We start from the raw sequence: 21,838 nt of genomic DNA, 5'->3' as shown, positions 1-21,838 counted from the left end.
AAAATGTTTACAAGTTTAAATAATTTTTAATGTGTGTGTATATATAAACTTATATATATGGATAGATAGCATTATATATAAAAACATGTATAATATAGATACATAACAGTATATACCTAACCTTACATATTTAATATGGATAAATATCAGTATATACTTCAACTTAAATATTTTATATATATATTATGTATCCATATTATATATATTTATATCTTATATATATTTATATCTTATATACTGTTATGTATCCATATTATATGTATATCTATATAAACAGTGTGTATATATGTTGCATATATATGTTTATCTATATAGCCAGTATATATTTTATATATAGATAAACATATATATAATATGGATACGTAACAACATATATCTAAACGTACATACATAATATGGATGGATATTATGGTAAAGCAGTTCCAAATTATTGTTTATCCATTACTTATTTGCTACTTTTAATAAGCTTCAGGGTTTGTTTGGGGTCTTTTGGGTTTTTTTCCCCCTCCTTTACTTTGAAATAAAGACAAATCTTTAAGGAAAGATGAGTAGTTTTTAGTAAAAATAAATAAATACAGGTTTGGAAAAGATCTTATGAGCTCTCATTTGGAAGCAGGAGCAAAATACCCAGAGACTGGTGAATTATTGTGGGGTTTGGTCCTACCCCACCAGAAAAGCTGCTGGCTTTTCTATCACGTCACCTTTGGCAGGGAACTTACTGTTTGAAGCCACTGGAGACTTATCCTCATAGGCAGGAACAAATTCCATGTGGTGGGAAAGCTCCTTGTTCCATCATCCTCTCTGCATGGACCACTGTGTCTTCTTTAGCTTGGCATCCTTTGATATCAGTTACTCTGGGAAGCAAAGGCAAGGCATGAAAGAGTCTCAAAACACATTAACAAAAGCCCTGTTGAGGGAAACCAGTTGGAACAGTTGTAACTCAGTAAGTCAATACCCTGGTTCAAAACCTGAGTAAGGTGAATGCCTCCTTGCCTTGAGAAAGGGAAGTATAAAGTGTTAACTTACACTGAACTCAACTGTTCAGCTTATAAAGTCTACTCATTTTAAGCTAAATATTTAACTACTTCAAGGACTACTTCAAGTGTGGAGTGTTCTTACATGAAGTTTGAAACACCCGTTGTGTGTATTTGTCTTTTCTGTGATTAGGATTCTTTTTTCTGTACAGTTCACTCCGCTTCAAGCTGCTTTACAGGCTACTAAAGTCCTATAATGCTCCAGCCAATATTTCTTCTTAAATAAATAGCACAGAAAAGGGATGTACATTTATTGATAGTTAAACATTGCAAAGGGAATAAAATACATCCCGAAGTCTTACATGTAACCCATTAATTAGCAATTCATTTCCAAATAAGTGCACTGGTATTAAGGACCATCTCCTGTGATGTTTTTTGTTTCTTAAACTAGGTGAGAATGTGAATCTTCTATTGAGTATTAAAAATACAGTATTTTGTAATAGGAATTTTATAGGTTTCACATGGTCACACACAAACCTGGAAATAAACATCTCACTTTAAGACTGGGATAAGCCTTTCAGGGTTAATAACTCAGTTTATGAAAACTATATTTGTTAATTACCAATCTAATCTGTGTGAAGGTGCCTTAGACCTGAAAGGCACTGTTAACCCACAAGTTATTATTTCTCCCCCAGTGTTGCTGTCCGAGCCCACGGGCATTTATCAGTACTCAGAGAGACCAAAAAAGTGCTCTGAAAAATACTTACACTTGAGAGACTTGCTAGTAAAATATATCACCTCCTTCTTTTCAAACAGAACTTGATGATGGGAGGCTCCATCTAGAGATCATGTGCTACAGATTCTACTAAAGACAGGAACATTTGGATGCGGCCATCAAAGCTCCGGAATTTGCCCTGATGTTCACAGACTGGTTTGTGTTGGAAGTCACCTTAAAGCTCAGCTAGGGACACCTCCCTGCCACGGGCAGGGACACCTTCCACTAGAGCAGGTTGCTCCAAGCCCCTGTGTCCAACCTGGCCTTGAACACTGCCAGGGATGGGGCAGCCACGGCTTCTCTGGGCACCCTGTGCCAGCGCCTCAGCACCCTCACAGGGAAGAGCTTCTGCCTCAGAGCTCATCTCAATCTCCCCTCTGGCAGGTTAAAGCCATTCCCCTTGTCCTGTCCCTACAGCCCTTGCCCAAAGCCCCTCTCCAGGTTTCCTGGAGCCCCTTTAGGCACTGGAGCTGCTCTAAGGTCTCCCCTTCAGGAGGCTTCTCCTCTCCAGGCTGCCCCAGCCCAGCTCTCTCAGCCTGGCTCCAGAGCAGAGCTGCTCCAGCCCTCGCAGCAGCTCCGTGGCCTCCTCTGGACTCTCTTGAGCAGGTCCATCCCTCCTGCAATACAATGGTATGTTACAGAAGTTTTCCTGGATGCCACGTTACCTGAGATGTATCATGTACAGCCTTTGAGACCTGGGTTTAGGCAGGCAGCAGGATGCCTCTTGGTAGGAGCTGCTGTCTCCAGTGGCTTCCTGGGCAAAGAAGGGAGTGAGAGAAGCCAGCAGCACTTGCCACAGGATCCTTGCATTGCTAATGCACATGGCGGGCAAGGAAGTGGCTTTGGAGTGAGCATCTGGGCACACCTGGAGAGGGTGGGAAGGAAGAAGCAAGGAAAGGATGATAAAAGATGACACTTGGCAGGAGAGAAAGGGGTTAATGTTATAGTCTGGGGCCAGAAGAATCTTGGCTAAAAAGAGAGGATGGGGGAAGTCTGGGATGGCCAGAACGCTGATGTCCTGAGCAAAGTAAACAGCTTGGACTTTGCAGAAAGCTTTTCTGGGTTTATTATGCCTGTGTTATCATTTTGCTTCATTCGTTGATGGTTTTCTCCCAGGTTCTGGCCAGTATTTAACATCCCTACCCCACCGTCCAAAAAACAGGACTTCTCTACTTTGCAGACTTCTCTATTTTGTTAAATACCAACCAACCAACCAAAACCCATAAAAAAATAATACTCCCAACCTCACTCCTTAAAACCCAGTGCTGGATTTCATTGCAGCATACCAAAGAAATGCTGTTACTTTGAAAGAGAATGGCAGCAAACCAGGGGATTTAAAACTACATGCTCTTTTCCAGGTGTGAATTCAGCCCTAATGCTTGACAAGTGCAGCTGTTGGCATAATGTACAGAATAAATCAAAGATCAGAGGTATCTTTTGTGGATCCTCACATGAAACCAAGCAACCTGCCCTGAGAAATTGCTGATCTGAACCAGTTAAATATGGATTTGTGCACCCCTGGTTTTCCCTTAGTGTTGGAGGGCAACCCTACAACCAGGAGTATTGCATTACACGCAGGGGCTGTAAAGCAAATGTGGAAACTTCATAATTAACCTAATGTTAATTTACAGGAAATAAGTGAACTGCTATGGAAACCTGCAGCTGACACCCACCTATTGAGAACAGGCATTTCTCTGGTGTCCTGCTCAGTTATCATTAGGAGAATGGGAGCAACAGGAATGTCGTGCAGCAGAGTGGTTGAAATTCCTAAAAGCTGCCTTCACTATGCAGATCTAAATGGAAAATCACAGTGCTGACAGTCGTTTTAAATGCAAATCCCTAATTACAGTGCCAAAGGTGCCACTTTGAGGAGTGATATTCCACACTACTACACCATTACACTGCCTTTACAAATAAGTACCAGTTTCTGGTTCTCAGAGAGGCTGCACAGAAAATCTGAAATGAAACACCACAGTATTTGTGCAACACAATTCATTTAGGGAACAGGATTCACACTCATTTCTCCAGTGAGCAGCCTTCATTACTTCCATGGAGTATCTCAGAAGTTCTTCAGCAGCTCACTGGCTTGAAGCATTAAATAGTTACATAGGTTGGACTCTAAAAATATTAAGACATTAAAGAAAACTAATGAAAGGTTAAAACTATACATAACACAGAAGGCTGCAACTTTTTAAATTTCATTTTAACTTTTAGACTAAAAATGCCCCATCAAACCTCCTCTTCTTTCATTTCCTCCCTCTCTCCCACCTCAAATTAATATGGAATCTTTATAAGAACAGTAATATTTCTGTTGCACATCTTCAGATTGCACCTTTTGGTGTGCTCACTAATTTCCCTATCTGTTCCCATATAGACTTCTTATAAAGAGTAAAAAAAAATTAGTCTTTAAATAGCAATATTTACTAATAGAGCCTTTTTAATGATAGGAGATACTCTGTGTTGCTGTATGCACTTTTAACTCGTTTCTGTATAGAATTTTGACTTCTGAACCTATATACACAACTGTAAAACCTCAAAGTCAAAAAGTAAGATGATTAAAATGGCAAGTGAGTTAGTAAAGAATGAAGTTTCAAACTGGTTAGGTCCCCTCCTTCCATCTAGAGCCCAGATTACTCTGGTTTACCTCCAAGTTCCTATCTTTGTGTTGCACTACTTTGCCTACTAAAAGAGCAGAGGTGCTTCCTTCCCAGTCCAGTAGCTGAAGAGGCTGTACTCACATGAGACAGTTTAAAGATCCTTTTGACCAGCTGCATCACCCTGGATAACCAGTTTCCCAGGTACATTCCGGAAACTTTAAACTGCAGTGATTGAAAGTCAACAAGCTCAGCTCAAGAGCTCATAGTGCAGCAAGTTACTGCCTTACACATCTCTTCCAAGCCATAATTAATGTTTTGAGCCTGTACATTTTGTACAGTCATCTAACAGACAGATACTTGCTTCTCGTTCAAAAAGGCTACTCTTCTGAGACTGAATTACTACCTGGGTATTCACACAAGGTTTCTTTTGTACTTACTGGATGTCATCTAGAGGAACCTGGATAGGCTCAAGACCTGGGCCAACACAAGGCTCATGCAGTTCAACAAGGCCAAGTGCAAGGTCCTGCATCTGGGTCAGGGCAATCCCAAGCACAAACCCAGGCTGGGCAGAGACTGGATGGAGCAGCCCTGAGGAGAAAGACTTGGGGATGTTGGGTGAGGAGAAGCTCCGCATGACCCCGCTTCAGTGTGTGCTTGAGCCCAGAACCCCCCCGTGTGCTGGGCTGCACCCCCAGAGCGTGAGCAGCAGGTCAGGGAGGGGATTCTCTCCCTCTGCTGTGCTCTGGGGAGACCCCCCCCTGCAGTCCTGATCCAGCTCTGGGGCAACAGCACAAGAGGGACGTGGAGCTGCTGGAGCGAGGCCAGAGGAGGCCACAGAGATGCTGCGAGGGCTGGAGCAGCTCTGCTCTGGAGCCAGGCTGAGAGAGCTGGGCTGGGGCAGCCTGGAGAAGAGAAGGCTCCTGAAGGGGAGACCTTAGAGCAGCTCCAGTGCCTAAAGGGGCTCCAGGAAACCTGGAGAGGGGCTTTGGACAAGGGCCTGTAGGGACGGGACAAGGGGGAATGGCTTTAACCTGCCAGAAGGGAGATTGAGATGAGCTCTTAGGCAGAAGCTCTTCCCTGTGAGGGTGCTGAGGCGCTGGCACAGGGTGCCCAGAGAAGCTGTGGCTGCCCCATCCCTGGCAGTGTTCAAGGCCAGGTTGGACACAGGGGCTTGGTGCAACCTGCTCTAGTGGAAGGTGTCCCTGCCCGTGGCAGGGGGTTGGAATCAGGTGAGCTCTAAGGTCCCTTCAACCTAAACCATACTATGTAGTGTCAGTTCTTAAATTTCTTCTGTTTCAACTATTTTTGACTATCCTCTCATTGTCTGCAATTGCTTTCCAGTCAGTAGCATCACGAGAAGCCTCTGACTTTCATTATTCACTGGACAAGTTAACAGATTATTCACTTTTTTACTGTAACATCACAGCTTCCTCAGGAATAAACTGGTGGTGTAAACAAAAACAGCAGGAGAAAGGGATGTTTTGATGTCTTCAATTTGCTGCCATTGCTATTCAAAGCTTACAAGGAGCAAGAGTTTACAAGAAAAACAGGACCAAAACCACAACAAACCAACTTGGAGTAGTCCAATGACTTAACTGGAGTTTCAAGATGGATTTTTAAGACTCAGAAATACCCTTTAGAATTAAATGCCCAAGTTGATTAACGTTTAAAGCTAGAGCATGACCTCTAGGTGGTGCTGACATCCTGTTATTCCATGAGGTTATGGCATATTCCAGTGTCATAAAACTATATTCTGGACCATTGCCCTTTGGCAGTTACCAAAGGCACGTGGATTGTAGATTTAGCAGTCGCAGTTTCTCTGAATTTCTTATTGCAACACAGTGGGTTTAAATCTATAACCAGAAAGAGTAATTCAATTCCCTCATCAGTCAAGAGGTAAGAAGTACACAGCGAATACAGATATGCAAGACAGCACGTAGTGAGATAAAGCATCCAAGTCGTTCCAGTGACCACAGCCCAGGTCTCAACAGGCTGTGAAAAGTAACAAAGATTTTGATCAAAACAATGAGGAGGACCAAAAAAGCTGAAAGCTAAGCAGCAGAGATGCATGTGGCAAGATAATGAACTAGAAATGGTGTTTTCAGCCTCTTTAACTGCATTTGAGTTGCAGACAGTGACAGTATTTTATTCTGGTATTCAATACTGAGAAGTATTAACTGTATTGCTGTACATGGATTAGTAGCTAACTCGGTGTACCAAGGACCTTACTGGAACATTAATTCCACACCACTGCAATCAAGCTGCTTTTGGAACTTGGTGATGTTAGGCTAAAGCTGAAAACATCTAGTTTAAATGGAGATGGGCTACTGAAGGTACAACTAAACCCACATCCCACACCAGCTCTGGCCTGTGGTGCAACTGGTTAAAATGGGAGCTTCAAGACACTCAGGGCAGCAACTTCTCTAGAAGATGTGTTATGGAGCAAAATGTTGGGGGCAAGAGCATGCACATTGATACTAGTGCAGCTGCAGATGTGCACGTACCTGGAGTAATTCAGAGCCAGATGTCGCAGTGGAGCTGGAATCTGAGTAACTGTGTTCAGCCTGTATCTTACTCAGTTCCTGTTCTTTAGCTGAAGCTTGTGTACTGCTGGGACAGACAGACTGAGTGTGCTGCTTTACAAAAGGGAAAAGGACTTGGGAAGTGCAGTCACTCAAGCCTGATGGTATCACACTGTCTACCATACAGTGAGGTGTTTCCAGATGTTATCCAGGTGGTGTTATTTCAGGAAAGCATTTTGGAGAGAGAACCTTTCTTACACAAGAGTATAAAGCCAGAAAAACATGTTACATTTTTTTCTCCTGGGGTGTTCTGGGTTTTTCCCCTTTCAGATGATGCCTGATGGTTTCCAAATGGTTAACTTGATATTACTGTGCCTCATCCCTTCCCTTCCACTGATGCAAAAGAAACCTGATCAATTTCCCTTGCATAACAGGTAAAAATTCCACAGAAGAGACCAAGAACAGCGTAAGAAAAACAGCTCATTCTGTTCAATTTCTTTCTTAGGCTACGCAATCTGATTTGAGGAATTAGAGACATTATAGCTGGATAAAAGATAATCTGACCTCTTATATGCTAAAAAGAAATATATTGTTCTGATCTTTAACAAGAAAACTGAGCCAAATGTTAAGTTACCCAAACTGATTTATTGACAATTTCAATGTGACATATTTACAGCACTGTTTCTAAAATAATTTAACAATTTTCACAGATTTATAAAAGTACTGATAAATAGGAGACCCTGACAATTACCAACCACAAATACTTCCCTATGCTACTGAACTACAACAGTAGTTCTTTTCTTTTTTCTCTTCTTTTTTGCCCCCCTCTGTTTGTAAGGCCCATAATGGAGCTGCTTTACCTCCACCTAATGTGTAAAATTGCCAATACCAAAATATAATAGAATGAACATGCAGTGTGAAAGCTGTACCAGAGCGAGTGATTTCAGATGTTAGACTACAGTAAAAAATATTTCAATGCAAAGTGTCTTCCACACAGAATGTACTTGTGAAAAAATAAGCTTTTAAAGAGCTATTATCTGTATAGAAGTTAAAACCTACAATACTAGTACAGACATTTACAGGAACTTCCAATTCTGTGCTAGTTTTCACATATATCTAAAGAGTCAAACAAAACCAGTCATTTACAAACACCACTGCCTTAAGACAGTGCTTAGTTAGCTTATGGATAAACAAAAAGATGAAGGTGCTGATAGAATTTAAGGTTTTGAAGTTAGATATAATTCATTCTTCTATGACACCAATTATTCTATCCTTGGATCAACAAATTATCATGGTAAAGCCATCCATATCTCTCAAGCAGGAAGTCAGTTTGGAAGTTGGAGAGAAGATGGACTTGTGTGATATGTATCTTAGGTTCCAGGAGACCAAAAAACCCAAAGTATCACCAAGCTGGACAATCTGAATCACACTAAGCAGCAGCATGAGATATTTGTGGGGTTGGGATTAAAGCAAACATTTTTCTTGTTAAAAAAAGATGAACAGGACACACTCCATCTAATCCGATACTTGAAATGTAAAGGTTCTTCCCATTTGCATCACTGAAGCCCCGTAACACAGCGTACACAAAGAACAAATACTCTCTTTTTAAACAAAACATATATTGCACAGCTAGCAGGTGCAATACCAGAACACTGGTATCCGTAGCATAAGTTTCCTGTTTTAAATAGCTGTTTCAGACTATGCTGCTCAGACCAACCCCCAGCCAACATTCAAAACCATTAAGAATGGTTTGTGTACAGAACTAATCCCAAAGTGTTTCAACGACGTGAGGAAAAAACACAGGCACTTAAGATTCTTAGTGCACCAAAAGTTATAGGCCACAATTGCATGACTATGAACAGTTCAGTACCAACAACAACAACCAGGAGGTCTTCTACTGATCCATACAGAGACAAGAACTGTTCACAAAGCACTGATAGGAAAACCATTCTCAAAACAGTTATCAAACGATACATTTAGACATTTAAGAGAAATTAATTGCTGCAAAGCCTCATGTAACACAATAGAGACCCTACTTAGGTCAAAAGACCTAGAAAGTGTCCAAATTTCAAAGTCCAATTTCTCTTCTCCCCACCTCGAAAACACTGTGACATGCAGTCCATTGAAATTCCAATGTGCAAAAGGTTATAACCCACCTTTAGGAGTGCATCAAAAATAGGCTGACTATTCAAAATATTCTTTTAGTGGACATTTCACAGCACCATAATTAGAATTCCATAATTTAGAATTCTGGGTCTGATAACAAATCAGTTGACACTGTTGATCCTAAAGAACAGAAGAAACTTTCTGTGCATTTCCTGGTATCTGAAAGTCATGGAGAGAAACAATCCTCATCTATGCCTAAAGTCTTACTGTAGTTCAAAATGAAATTAAATAATCACGTTTGTTGGTAATAAGTTCTCCACAATGTAGCATTAGATGTGAATTTAGTAAGTGTGCCAGATTAGGAATGAAGAGTTGCTGGTACCTTGCTTACTTGCAGAAGTACATTTTGGTTTTGTCTTTTGCTTTATTTTTCCTCCTAAACTGTGCAGTGGCCCCTCCCTAGTAAGTGATTTACTATCAGGCTTTGAGAAAACACCTAAGGTCCATTTCTGACCCTCAGCTGAAAGGCAATATACAAACACCTTATATATACACATGTGTGCACACAAACACACACACATCCATATATATAAAAATCAGTGTTCCGGTTTATTAGTTCTCATTTCCTATAATTTTCTTTGGTTCAAAGTCCGAGCAAGGAAATTAAGAGGACCAAACAAATGGATCATTCTCCAAACACTTCCATCACTACACATCACTAACTGGAAGGCTTGCATCATCCAGATCCACAAGGCCAGGATCCTGTTCCTGAGTGCCATTTTTACTTTGGGGTTCCGAGAAGCCCCCTTCAGTCACTTTGGAAGCTGATTCTCTTGGAGCGACAACCTGGATCTTGTAGCTCCCTGGCCTGGCCTTGGTAAAAGACTCGTGAAATCCTCGCTTCTCCAAGGCAGGGTATTTGGCGTGAGGGTTTGGGACCAGAGGGCTGCCGTGAGTGGCTGTGGAATGTGAGGAGGCTGGGGCTGGGATGGCAGAACGGAGAGCATGGTTGGGTTCGGAAGAAGACTCGGGATGCTCCTGGAAAAAGAAGAGCACGTGTCAAATGAAGCCAATGACATGACACTGGAAAGATGCAGTTTCAGATTTTGCTCTCAGAGAAAACAATAAAATCAAGACAGAAAATACACAAAGCGAAGCATCAGCCACAGCAGCAGGAGGCAGGTGCTTTCTCAAGGCGGTGTGTTATTAAATGTGAGCTTACAGCAGTATGTGACGCAACGTCAGGTTCTTCATTTGAAGAAATTATATTTCTCAAATCAAGCTCAGCAGCTCTTTAGACTTTATAATATAGTCCAGTAAATTCAGGCTTCTTGTTTTACTATGTTAAGTAACCTTTTGAAGATACACACTTGAAAGTGACACCTTTCCAAGAGAAAAATGTATTCAAACATACTCATATACATCAGGCACTCCTACCCTAAATCCTGAAGTAATGCACATTTTACTGTTCCCTCCTCATGGGGTTCCAATCTCCCCACGGACCAAACAAAAATAGTAACAACTTTATGCCATCAAGACTGTATGACAGTATCACAATTTCCAAGGTTAACGGAGCTAGAAAAGAAACTGATTTTGAAGCTATTTCTTCTGATTGCCAACTTATTTTCTTGTGTTTATTATTATTAACGGCCATTCTGTTGGCCTTTACATAGCTGTTAGATTGATACTGTGGAAGCAATCATCCACCATTTACTTGCTGATAGAAACAAGTTCCCAGACTACCTAGGAACCATTTAGATGTCTACAGCATAGGCACAGAGTGCCAGTTTACATGTCCTAGGATATCCTGCCTCACGTACAGCTCCAGAACAAAACATTCCTTAGGTTCTGCATCATATCTATTGGTTCTGTCAGGACCTCCCAAATACCTAGGGATATCTAAAGCAGTGCTGGACAGTTTTAAGTGATGTTATCAGTGATCGCTGAATCATGTGGGATGATGCAGTGAACACTTCACTTTGCACGCATTAAATGCTGCAGAAGCTGCCACTTCTGCCATCACCAGCATTAGGACATGAACTAAACTGCAGACCCATGTGTGCACACAAGTCAAGTCACTTTTCAAGCACATATATTAGCAAAAAAACCCATCACAGATGTGTGTCCAAGATGTAAATATACATCCTAAATGACATACTTATTCTTTCACAGCAGTTTCCCAAGTTTTAGAATGCTATGACATGAGGTCATGAATTTAATCATAATTTATAAAAAGAAATACAGTAGTCCTTGGCAGAATCCAGTAACTAATATTATTGGGTGAAGGAGCTGTGCAACTTATTTTGGACTTCAGTTTTGTGCTGAGTTTCAGTGAAGTCTTTCACATTATTTACATTGCCTTATTTCACACCTGACTTGATACTCCAATTCAAGAAAACCACATCATTCAGTGATTTACCTACTATTCTTATTTTCAATAACTTTAGTTCAACAAATAGCATAAAAGTAAGGCATATGAGGACAAGATGTCTATAAATTGAGCTGAAGGATACTCAGATTTTACTACCCACACTGACTGTAATTTCACAGTTAAGAGACTATGCTGCTGGATTACTCCTAAAGTGGACTGCTTTGAACAGTGTACTGATTACACACTGTAATGCTTCTACGTTGGAATGCATCATTTCATGCAGAGACTTAGAAGCCATGCAAATCAGGCTACAACATTATCCTTCCAATTGCTAGAGTTACAACGTGCATGTTTTTCTGTGCACGCATCTGTATTAGTTTGTGGGTAGCTTAAATCTCATTTTGCTTTTGCGCAGTTTCATAAAACAAATGGAAAGTAAAATGGAAATATGAACTCTCATGCAAATTAGGTTTAATACTTTCCTGTTACAATGACATCACATAACTTATGTTTAAATACACAGTATGCTTTGAAGTATAAAGACATGGTTTTGCCAGCTTTAATTCCCAATTATTTTAAAAGCAAGAAAAAACAGTGTGAACCTGTAAGTGAATGATATAATTTATGAGTTAGTTTTCAGTAATGGTAATGATAACAGGTAGCCATACTTTTAGTTTTTTATAGTGCAAATTAGTCTCTAGCCCTCTGTTAAGAAGGCAAGTTTACATGAGAGCCCACATACGTGCTGCATTCACCAGTTCTTGATGTATACCTCTGTATACAAGGATTCGACAGCCTTCTGGCCTGCCGCATCTGGAACACAGTGCAAAGCTAAGATTAGAGTAACCTATACTTGGGGAAAGAAGAGAAGAGAGGGAAAAAGAAAGAAGTGATGCAGACAGTAATAGCTAGATTGCTCAGTTAGCCCCACAAAAAAAATAAGCATACACATAGAACAGTTATCTGCATATCTTCATTCCCCCAAAAAGAAACAAGATTTATGATGGGGAGTTTTATTTCAAAGCGTGAAGCAGCTCCTGGCTGCAAAAACTTATTGAGAGTTTAGATGGAGTTAACAGAAACATTGAATCAATGCAAATGTGTAGTCAAAAGCCAGATTTAAACTCCTAAGATTTCAGATGATGGGGGTAATGATATACTCAGCTTACTACAAAACATTCCATAGCCAGAAAGTGAAAACCACAGCTTGCAACATCTGAACGGTAAAGTACTCAATGTGTTGAATCTGGACATACTTGAAGACACTGTGACACCACAGTAACCGTTGCTCCTTTTCACAAGCTCATGTACTTTGTACTGAACATCTAATGCAGTTTAAACGCATGAAGTGTTGGCATCCACATGGCTTCACAAATATTAAGCTTTGTCACAGTGTCTCAGTTCAGTAAAGCTCGGTGGTGTTCATGCTACATTTCCAACAGTAGAAACTAATTCATGCGAGCAGAGATCTCTTAGAGAAGTTACTCTGACTCTGTATCTGCATATACAATAGACTACTAACAATAGAAAATGACAATTTAGTAGTGAGAGTTGTTTAAAACAAATTAGGATATTGCCAGTTGATTGCAAAACTCAGCAATCAGCAGAAACACCTCGCAGGAATTAGAATGTTTCAATTTTACTTCCAAACTAGTAGTAGTGACAAAGATCCTACTGAACTCGGAAGACTTTTTCTAGGTTAGCAGTTGCATTATCTACATGTTCAAGACAATACAATCCACATAAAGTTATATATATAGGTAAGACTTAGATAAGTACTCAATTAAAAACACAACATATTTTATGCCAGTCTGTATGAAAGTTCATGCAAAGATGTCATGTTACTACAGGACAGGATAGAGGACAGGTGAGAGGGGAAAAAAAAAACAATTAGAACTTTATGTGCACAAGGGAACATCAACTAATCACATTTTCTCTGAAGTTCAGAGTAACATACGGAAGCTGCTGATCTTCCAGGTCCCCGCTGTGCTACAATGGCCCCAGAAATTGCTTTTATCCAACTGTGCATGTCTTCTGGACTGTCCGCCTGGATCAAACAACATGCATTGTATTTAACATGATCAACTTGCAAATGTCCCAGTGTCCTGACCATCTGCATTAAAATGACAGCCCTAGCCTACTTCAGTAGTCTGTTATTTAAGAAATGGAAGTCCCTGTGGCTTTAACCCTGGCATTTCTTACAATCTTACCCTGAATTTACTATATGTATATAGCTATATACAATATTAAGCAAGAAGTATGTATTTTTATACTATTTGCATACTCTAGACTCAAATCTTTACTTCCAGCAAACAAAAAAATTAAAGCACCCACAGGAATTCTTACAGATCTGACTCCTCTTAAGCAGATTTTGGCCAACAATATAACTTCTGTACTCTTCAGTCATTGCTGCACTTTACTTCTGTGAGGTATTTACTGAAGAGTTGCAGTCAAATAAAAACCAGTCTCTGTTGGGGCTCAGCTGTACATTTACTTAGAACAACAATCCAACACAGATGCAAGAGATGAACACTGAACACCGAGGGTGCACATATCTGGGTAAAGGCAGATCAAAAGCTAAAGCTATCTCCTAATTAGGTCGCAGATTTATTAAACTAGCATATCCACCCAGCAAGAAACATCTGCAACATGTCAGTAATGTTCAGCTCATAACACAGCATCTGGCACCACTGCCTGTATTAGACTATACAGACCTTTCTGATCGTACAAGGGAAACCCTCATTTCCAGTACTATGAGCATCACATTCCCATGTAGCTAGGAAAAGCAAGCCTTTGTGATTTGTAGGAGGTAACATGGTAAGGATGCAGAGGATAAAGTGCACATGGATTCATATTACTAAATAGGTATGGATATCTAAACGTTGCTGTGGTTTAGTAGGTATTTTAATGTGGAAACTAACTTGAATCTCAGAAATCTGTTACTAGACCTAAAAATTCAGTACTTCAAAATAAAAGATTTAATATATTGAGTTGATCCTACAAAATGTGAAGACCCAAATGCCAACAAAATCACATTAGGATTTATTGTTCAGTATTTTCATACACTACCGACACAACACTTGCTGTTAGGTGAAAGATTTCTTATATACATCTTTCCGAAATGTAACAGAAATCACATTCCTTCTGAAAATCACAGCATAGTCAAGTACAACTTTAAAAGCAAAATAGCAGCACTTCTCTGCTTTGACTATGGTAGTCTCTTTGTTTTGCCCAAAGTTTAAAAAACAGACATTACCTGTACATAAAAGGTTCGAGAAGTTGTTACAATTTCAAAGAGATTGTCTCTCATCATTATATCACTGTAAATGAAGCACAAAAACAGTTCAACAGCAAGTACAACTTTCCCACTTTATTTTACAGAGACTCTAGGACGAGCAGAGAGCATTTGTTGTCTGAAGACCTTTGCATTTCCTTATCACTCTACTGTTGGTTTTTCGGTAAATACCAAATAGGAAAAAGAAAACCAGCATCTCCTACTCATTTTAGCCCTAAGACTCTTCAGTTTATCAGTGGCTTGTGTGATACTATATCCATTTTTAACTGGAACATTCTAAAACATATCATGTTATGTTGAAAAATATTTATTGTTCTAGTAAAATTTCTGTAAGTTTCACATATATTTTGTTTATGTCTTCACAAAGTATTAGTCCTAAACAGTAGCCTGGTAAAGACATCAAAATCAATATCCATCATAACTACTACAAAGGCAATTCATTCCTTTGTATACTGCCATTTGGTGGGATGGAAACAAGAGGAGGAAGAGTGTTCTCATCTAAATGCAGACATTTAACATAAGGTAAAGGCCTCTAAAGGTTCACAGATTACAGAAGCAGAATAGAGACTCCTAAAATTGCTGCCTCAAATCAGACAGCACCTATGCATCTCTAACTCATGACTGCACAGTATTCCTTTGTTCCACCCTTGTCCAATGCATTTACATTCTATTGAACATTACAAGTTTGAAACACACACTAATAGAGAACCATCAAAACCAGTTTGAGGCACAAACTGCCTGCTGCCCCAGAAATAAAGTATCACACATGCATACACCAACTGAAGGAATCAAAGTTCTCCATTGTTTCCAACGAGTAGGCTGGCCATGACAAAGCAGTGTACTACACCCTACGTCACAGCATCCGTACTTCTCACCTTTGTTTGCATTCCTGAACTTTATGGACCTCCTTAAGTGGTATGACCCTGAGAGGTTCCTTTTCCTGAAAAGAAGGCAAAAGTATTTCAGTAGAGAATATCTAACAACTATAAGACAGTCAAAAAGCCAGAGGTCAGGACAGCTGACAGCAGCAGAGGTAGATAAATGAGATTTTCAAGGCAGTCATTTAAGCAAAAGCTGGTGTCAACCTGAATTGAAGTTGCTTTTCTAAGTATTAAAATAACAATGGTGCTTGCAATGAAGAGGAAGCCAAATCAAGAAGTAAAATACACAAAATCATTCATTCACCTTACTGTAAGGGAGACAACCACCCCTAAGCAGATCAGAAAACTGAATCTGGCCTCAAGCAGCTCATTTCAGTACAATTGTCATTACATATATTTGCTATGAAATGCTACAAGATGCTTTGCAATTGTACTGACATGGCTTTAAATAAGATTAACTGTATCCTAGGCTCAATATAATTAAAAACAACACACAAATCAGTTGTACCAAAGCCTGTTACAGAGCAAGAATTCTTAAAGCATATGAAAATTCTGTTACTGTAACAAAAACAAGCGTTACAATTCTGTCAAAGTGTCACAAAGAGGAAAAAAGTGAGAACATTCAAACAGAAATACTTTCACTTTTGCCATGACAACGTGATGTCACACATACTATTATTTTCCTGTGGTTGTCGCAGTCAAACACAAACAAACCCAACTTATTTTACCTCCTACTGTGTCTTCTTTAAGCAATGTTACAATGGGTGACTTCATTTGGCTTCAGCTTATGGTCAAAACAAAAGCTGTCAGCTCTGAATGACTTTCTGTACAGTTTCTATTACATATATTTAAGAGATTTATGTTGTTAGAGCAAACAGTGAATGTCACCTAAATATAACCATCCTCAAATGTCAGTTTTCATTAGATCACTTGTTTCTATAGCGGATCAAATGTATGTATTACAGGCAATGAGTCAGAAGCGTGTTATGCTGACACTTTAACAAAGATAATGATGCAAAACCAAATGCCTGCTACTGTTTACTTTCTCGTCAAAATAAAGCAAAATTTCTTTTCAGAAACAGCCTAAAATTTGGGTTCTTGACATTTGGCATCTTACAGTTGGCCTGTAAACTCAAATTTCCATAATTCCCACTACTCTACAACTCAGACTTCACTCCTTAGCTCCATATTTTCCCATGTTTAGTAAGTGTGGGATTCCTTTTGGGGAAAACAGACTGCATCCAGTACCAGCCACTTGCCTGAATGCCCTTAACATTTGGTCAAAATAGGCCAAAAGGTTGACGAGTGATGAGTGTGGAAGAAAGATCATGAAACCCAAATAAACTCTGTAAGTGTTGCTGCTGAACAGCTGAGTTCTTTGCCTGTCTTGGCTGCCCTTGTGACACAAGTCATGGGAGAAGATCCCATTATGTGTATGATAAACCACCCCATAATTCTAACTTGAAATTAAGAATGGCAAGATGACAGCTTTGTCTCTCCACATAACAACCAGCTATCTCAGGAACACAATTAGTGAGTGCAAAGTGACATAAGATGCTAATACAAAAATCAGGGTGATTGTACAATACACCCTATTCCTGTTCATCAGCGCCCTACAGACAGATTCCCAAAGAGAAGACTGAAGTCCAAGTTAACAGCCACCCTATTAATTTTTAACTCTTCCCAACCATGGGAAGTTATTCCAGTCTAGAGTTCAGCGCTCCAGGAGCAGCACTGCACATTTTTCATATACATATTTCTTCCAATTTTCTTGCAAGTATCACCGGATAACACTGGAAAACAACACATATTGGAAAACTTACCAGTTCAGACTTAAAATATCCTATTGTGTTTTCATCTAACTGAAAGTATCTTCTCTTCCAGTTCTTCATCTGTTAAAGGAAAATATAAACATTTATATATTTTATGACATGTAAATATATTTGTATTTTATATATTAAGCATCTATTTATGTTTTCAACTTATAATTCTAGTTTATATTTCTAATATGTGATATTATATAATTCCTATTTATAATTATTAATCTTTCATGTCTATTTTTAATATATCACAGACTGGTTTGGGTTGGAAAGGACCTTAAAGCTCATCCAGTTCCAACCCCCTGTCATGGGCAGGGACACCTTCCACTAGAGCAGGTTCTAATTTATTTAGATGTGTGATGTGTATTAATATAATGTCCCCAAAATAATTCTGCAAGACTTTGCCCTATTAATTTTATTTTTTTTTCAACTGCTAAAATTAAAGATTCTGGAAGCTATTTTCTGTTGTAGGAATTGTTCAGCTATCTCCTTTGAAACTGTAGCAACTCAGCGGCACAAATACCCACTGGGAATGTTAAAAGACAGTACATGAAAGGTTTCTAGTTTATTTTTATAAATTTAAAAATAAGGAATGTTAAGGAAGAAGCTTCATAATCCAAGATAAAATTAGCCTGAGAAGTCACGAAGCATCTTACTTAATCTGAACTATCTGTTCCTTCTATTAGCAAGGCATCATGTGAATAGTTCCACTTGCGTTAATCAGTCTGGCAGGTTGTATAATTCTTCCTCTGAACTGCAGTATTAGCTTTTTTGAAGCATTTTAGTGATTTAAAAAGCATGCAGACATTACACTTCTGCCTTCATTTAGATGCTTCTAATATGATAAATAAGGATCTCTACATAACTGCAGGACAGAATAATTCTTTATGGCATACACTAACCATGATGCAAAAGCCTCTGTGCACACACTTTTCCTCTCTAAATGTCTCCAACAATATAAGACTGAAGAATGTTATGAAAAGAAGTAATACAGCAATAAATTACATGCTACTGGAGGATGAGTCTTCTCTTTAGCCATCCTTAATATTGTTGGTTGTGCTAGAGTTACTGGCAATTACGTCTTTTTTGTTTTAACCATCTATTTGGTAAGTAAAACTATCACCTTAGGACCTTTGATTAAGGAAACATACTGATCTCAAATACTTACCACTGCTCCTTGTTTTACACAGTAACCAGCTTTGATAATAGCATTATCTGGGGGATGCTTAGCAGAAAAATAAGGAAGGTGACTTTGTGACCGTTTCAAATAATTCCTATCACCCCCTTCACTGCACTCACTGGGTTCTTCTTTCTAGAAAAAAGCAGGAAAGTTCAGAATACTCTCAGTTTTTTCTCTAAAGGTCAAAGAATAACTGTACTAGTTGTAATAGGGAAGAATGGCATCATCTCACGCTCACAAATCCCATTTCCAATTTGTTTGAAAGGACAAAATTCTTCAACTGATATCTAGAGACAACTCCAAGGGCTCTTGTTGAGTACTTGGCAAGCTCCATTTAGAAACTAAAACAAGAAAGTGCTGGGTATCCTCAAGCAATATTGACAGACACCCAATGAAGAACACTACAGACCTGAACCCAAGATATATCCATGTATTTAGTGCAAACACATAACATGACGAAGGGCAAAACACTAGAGGTGGCTACATCAGAGAAAAGTCTGTTTCTAGGACCATAAGACACATCAGAATCCACCAACTTAAAATCAGTTCAGACGTATACATGTAATTTACACGACATTAATCCAATCTGTAACTTTTTAGCTCAGGGAACTTCCAGAAACAGATACAGGTCTATATCTTTAACACTGCATAGATTCTTCTTCCATGAGCTTGTCTACTCTCTCAAACTCAGGCATTCACTCCATCTTTTGGCAAGGAGTACCTTATGTTTTATTTCTCACTGAAAGAAGATCTCCTTCCTTTTGTTTCACCTGGCTACACCATTAGCTTTGTCTAAAAGCCCACAGCTCTCAAACTGGAGTATCATGAATCACGATACTAATTGCAATTTTATATAGCTCTTGTATCCTCCTTTAGTTATTTCTTTTCTACATGGAAGAGTACTACCTTACTCATTTGTTCCTCACATGGACCAGTCATCCTTGAGATCTTTCTTTGAACCTTTCTAGTTCTTGTTTTTAAGGTGAAAACAAAACTGGCCACAGTAATCAAAGTCTGGTCAAAGACAGGATTTATACAGCAAAGATGTTTGCTGTTTTGCTCCTTATTCTTTTTGTAGCAACTCCTAGTATTTATGGGGTTTTTCCTCCACTGTTACTGAACACTAAGATGATGTTTTCAGAGTATGACTGTAAGTCTTACCTCTCAAGTGGAAATGGTTATTTCACAATCCAGTATTTTCTATAACAACTAGGATTGTTTTTCCCAAAATCCCTTACATCATATTTATTTTCACTGAATTCCACTATCTTATTTGCCCACACATGCCATCTCATAAGGCCCTTCTGCAACAGTTTAATCTGCTCTCATTCTTATTACCTCTAATAATATTGTGTATATATAAGCAGCTGACATAATCACCTCCTTTTTTTGCCCACTTTTCCTGGCAGTCAAAAAAAGATGGAACTTTGGCATCGTTACCACCAACAGTTCATTTCACACACACAAAAAGATGTTTTCAGCATACTAACCAATATCTCTGAGCAAAAAACCCCCCAATACTCAAGTAATTATTTGTAATCTTGTATAATTCTTGTATAAAGGGAATAAAACCTTGCATAAAGGGAGTAAAACCCTCAACCCCCCCCAGTGAGTATCAGTAAGAGGTGCACATCAAAATATATGTCATCTGAGCAAGCTATATTGTGATGCATAACCTATTTGCCGGTCAAACAACAGAGCTTTCCCTATCAAATAACAGCCCACTTGTCTTAAGGGTATTACCTGGGTAGGTGTAATGATAGGAACACCACCAACAATTTCTGTCCTGTAAGAGACTTGCTTCTTTCCACCTGGACTTTCAGCTTGACGATTTGCATTATCCATCTGACAGAGAGGATCAGACTGCTTTGGTACCTGAAAGTGGAAAATAATAATCAACATAAGTTTTATGAAGACCTAAAAAAGCTCTAATCATTACTCAAGATTTTTTCATTTGATTTTCAGCAGGATTTAACAAATGTTCTCTAATTGTAAAAGGTTAGAAACAGCTTACATGAAAGTCTGTTGCAATGGCTATGCTTTGGGTCTTGGAAGATCTGGTGGTGATAAAGACATTCCATCAAGTGTCTTGACATCTAAAAATCAATTCCCAGCTATGCCATAAATGCTATAGTTGATCTAATGCTATAGTTGTGCTAATTTGTAGAACTGGTTCTTTATTTTTCACTTGCTTTCAGTTTTAGTAGCAAGTGCTTTAGACTGGGGATGCCCCAGTGCCTGCAGAGCAGCACGGTACAGCCACAAATATGGGGTTACAGCATTGAGACTTGTGCCAAATAAGATACCTGACCAGTGTGACATGTGTACTCATATTCCAAGACTTGGCACAAAGACTGTGTGTACTATCTCCGTGAATCCTGCCTATATTGCCAAATTCTGTCAAAATCAGCATAACTAACTATCATTAGCTATTAGATAATTCTCTCAAATGTGAAACTAAAGCAATCAAAACACTACAGTAATTTAATTTCCCAATAAGTGTTTTGATCTAAAATGTTTACTCAAATTTGAGTTTGTGCAAGAAGTAAATAATGTGTAAAACAAGAAACGCACTGACTGGCTACCTAGGACATTTTTATTTATCATCTCCTTTCACCCCTAATGTTAATATAGTGAATCTGAAGCAACTTCAGCAAGAAGAGACCAAGAGTCTCACACCGAAATATTCCAGCCAGCAAATTGCTGGATATTTACGCAGGACACGCAGATTCCTTCTGAAAGGGACACGCAAATGGTCTTTACACAGCGAGTTGCCATCCAAAACTGTGGCACATTCAAAACTTGAAGTTGAACTGATCTAGACAAAAACTAAGCTACTTTATAGTCTGCTGCGATTCTGGTTCCTATGCCCAGGACTGCTTATTTTCCAGAAAAACAGCCTGCAAAGAAGTACAAACAGTCCTGAGAGCACCAATGTCAGCCTGGGACAGTTACCCCCTTCACTTGGCCAAGTGAAAGTGGCACTCAGCAGCTTGCTCAGCTGTGGTGTCGGGCTCATTCTCACTTCCACCAAGAAACAGCCTTGCACGACACCCAGCTTTGCCAGCACAGGTAAAAGGGGGCTCTATTCACAGCCAAGTTTGGTGCTGAAGAAGAAAACTCCCTCCCAGTGCGCACAGATCATGGGCTTCAGCCTTTCAATGGAAGGGGGTTGTAGCTACAGCTTTATGGGTAAGTGCTTCAGTTGTCACAGACTCCTACTTATAATGTTACAGACCAACCGCACAACCACCTTCTGATAGGAGTGCATTTTCAAACAGCACTCAAATAGGTACACAATGTGCTAGACTGCAGAG

At 39.3% G+C, this 21,838-nt stretch overlaps 1 protein-coding gene across 12 annotated transcripts in view; it reads right to left on the bottom strand.

The window, feature by feature from the left end:
• Positions 1–7,493: 7,493 nt before the first annotated feature.
• PLEKHA1 (pleckstrin homology domain containing A1) overlaps positions 7,494–21,838 on the bottom strand; it is a 38,697-nt gene continuing 24,352 nt past the window's right edge. For 3 of the 12 annotated variants that reach the window (XM_030486716.1, XM_030486717.1, XM_032919945.1), the window contains 7 exons: positions 20,265–20,396; positions 18,510–18,653; positions 17,345–17,413; positions 15,516–15,580; positions 14,602–14,665; positions 13,303–13,392; positions 7,494–10,012 (listed from right to left, as the gene is read on the bottom strand). In XM_030486716.1, the coding sequence (XP_030342576.1) occupies positions 9,683–10,012; positions 13,303–13,392; positions 14,602–14,665; positions 15,516–15,580; positions 17,345–17,413; positions 18,510–18,653; positions 20,265–20,396 (894 nt within the window). In that variant the 3' untranslated portion in view covers positions 7,494–9,682. Of the gene's footprint in view, positions 10,013–10,196; positions 12,193–13,274; positions 13,393–14,601; positions 14,666–15,515; positions 15,581–17,344; positions 17,414–18,509; positions 18,654–20,264; positions 20,397–21,838 lie in introns of all 12 variants that reach the window. The other 9 variants (XM_032919944.1, XM_030486718.1, XM_030486721.1 and 6 more) reach the window with 9 other exon arrangements.

This window comes from Strigops habroptila, chromosome 5 (genome assembly GCF_004027225.2).
Source record: "Strigops habroptila isolate Jane chromosome 5, bStrHab1.2.pri, whole genome shotgun sequence".
NCBI lineage: Eukaryota > Metazoa > Chordata > Aves > Psittaciformes > Psittacidae > Strigops > Strigops habroptila.
This window is presented reverse-complemented; position numbering and strand designations above follow the sequence as displayed.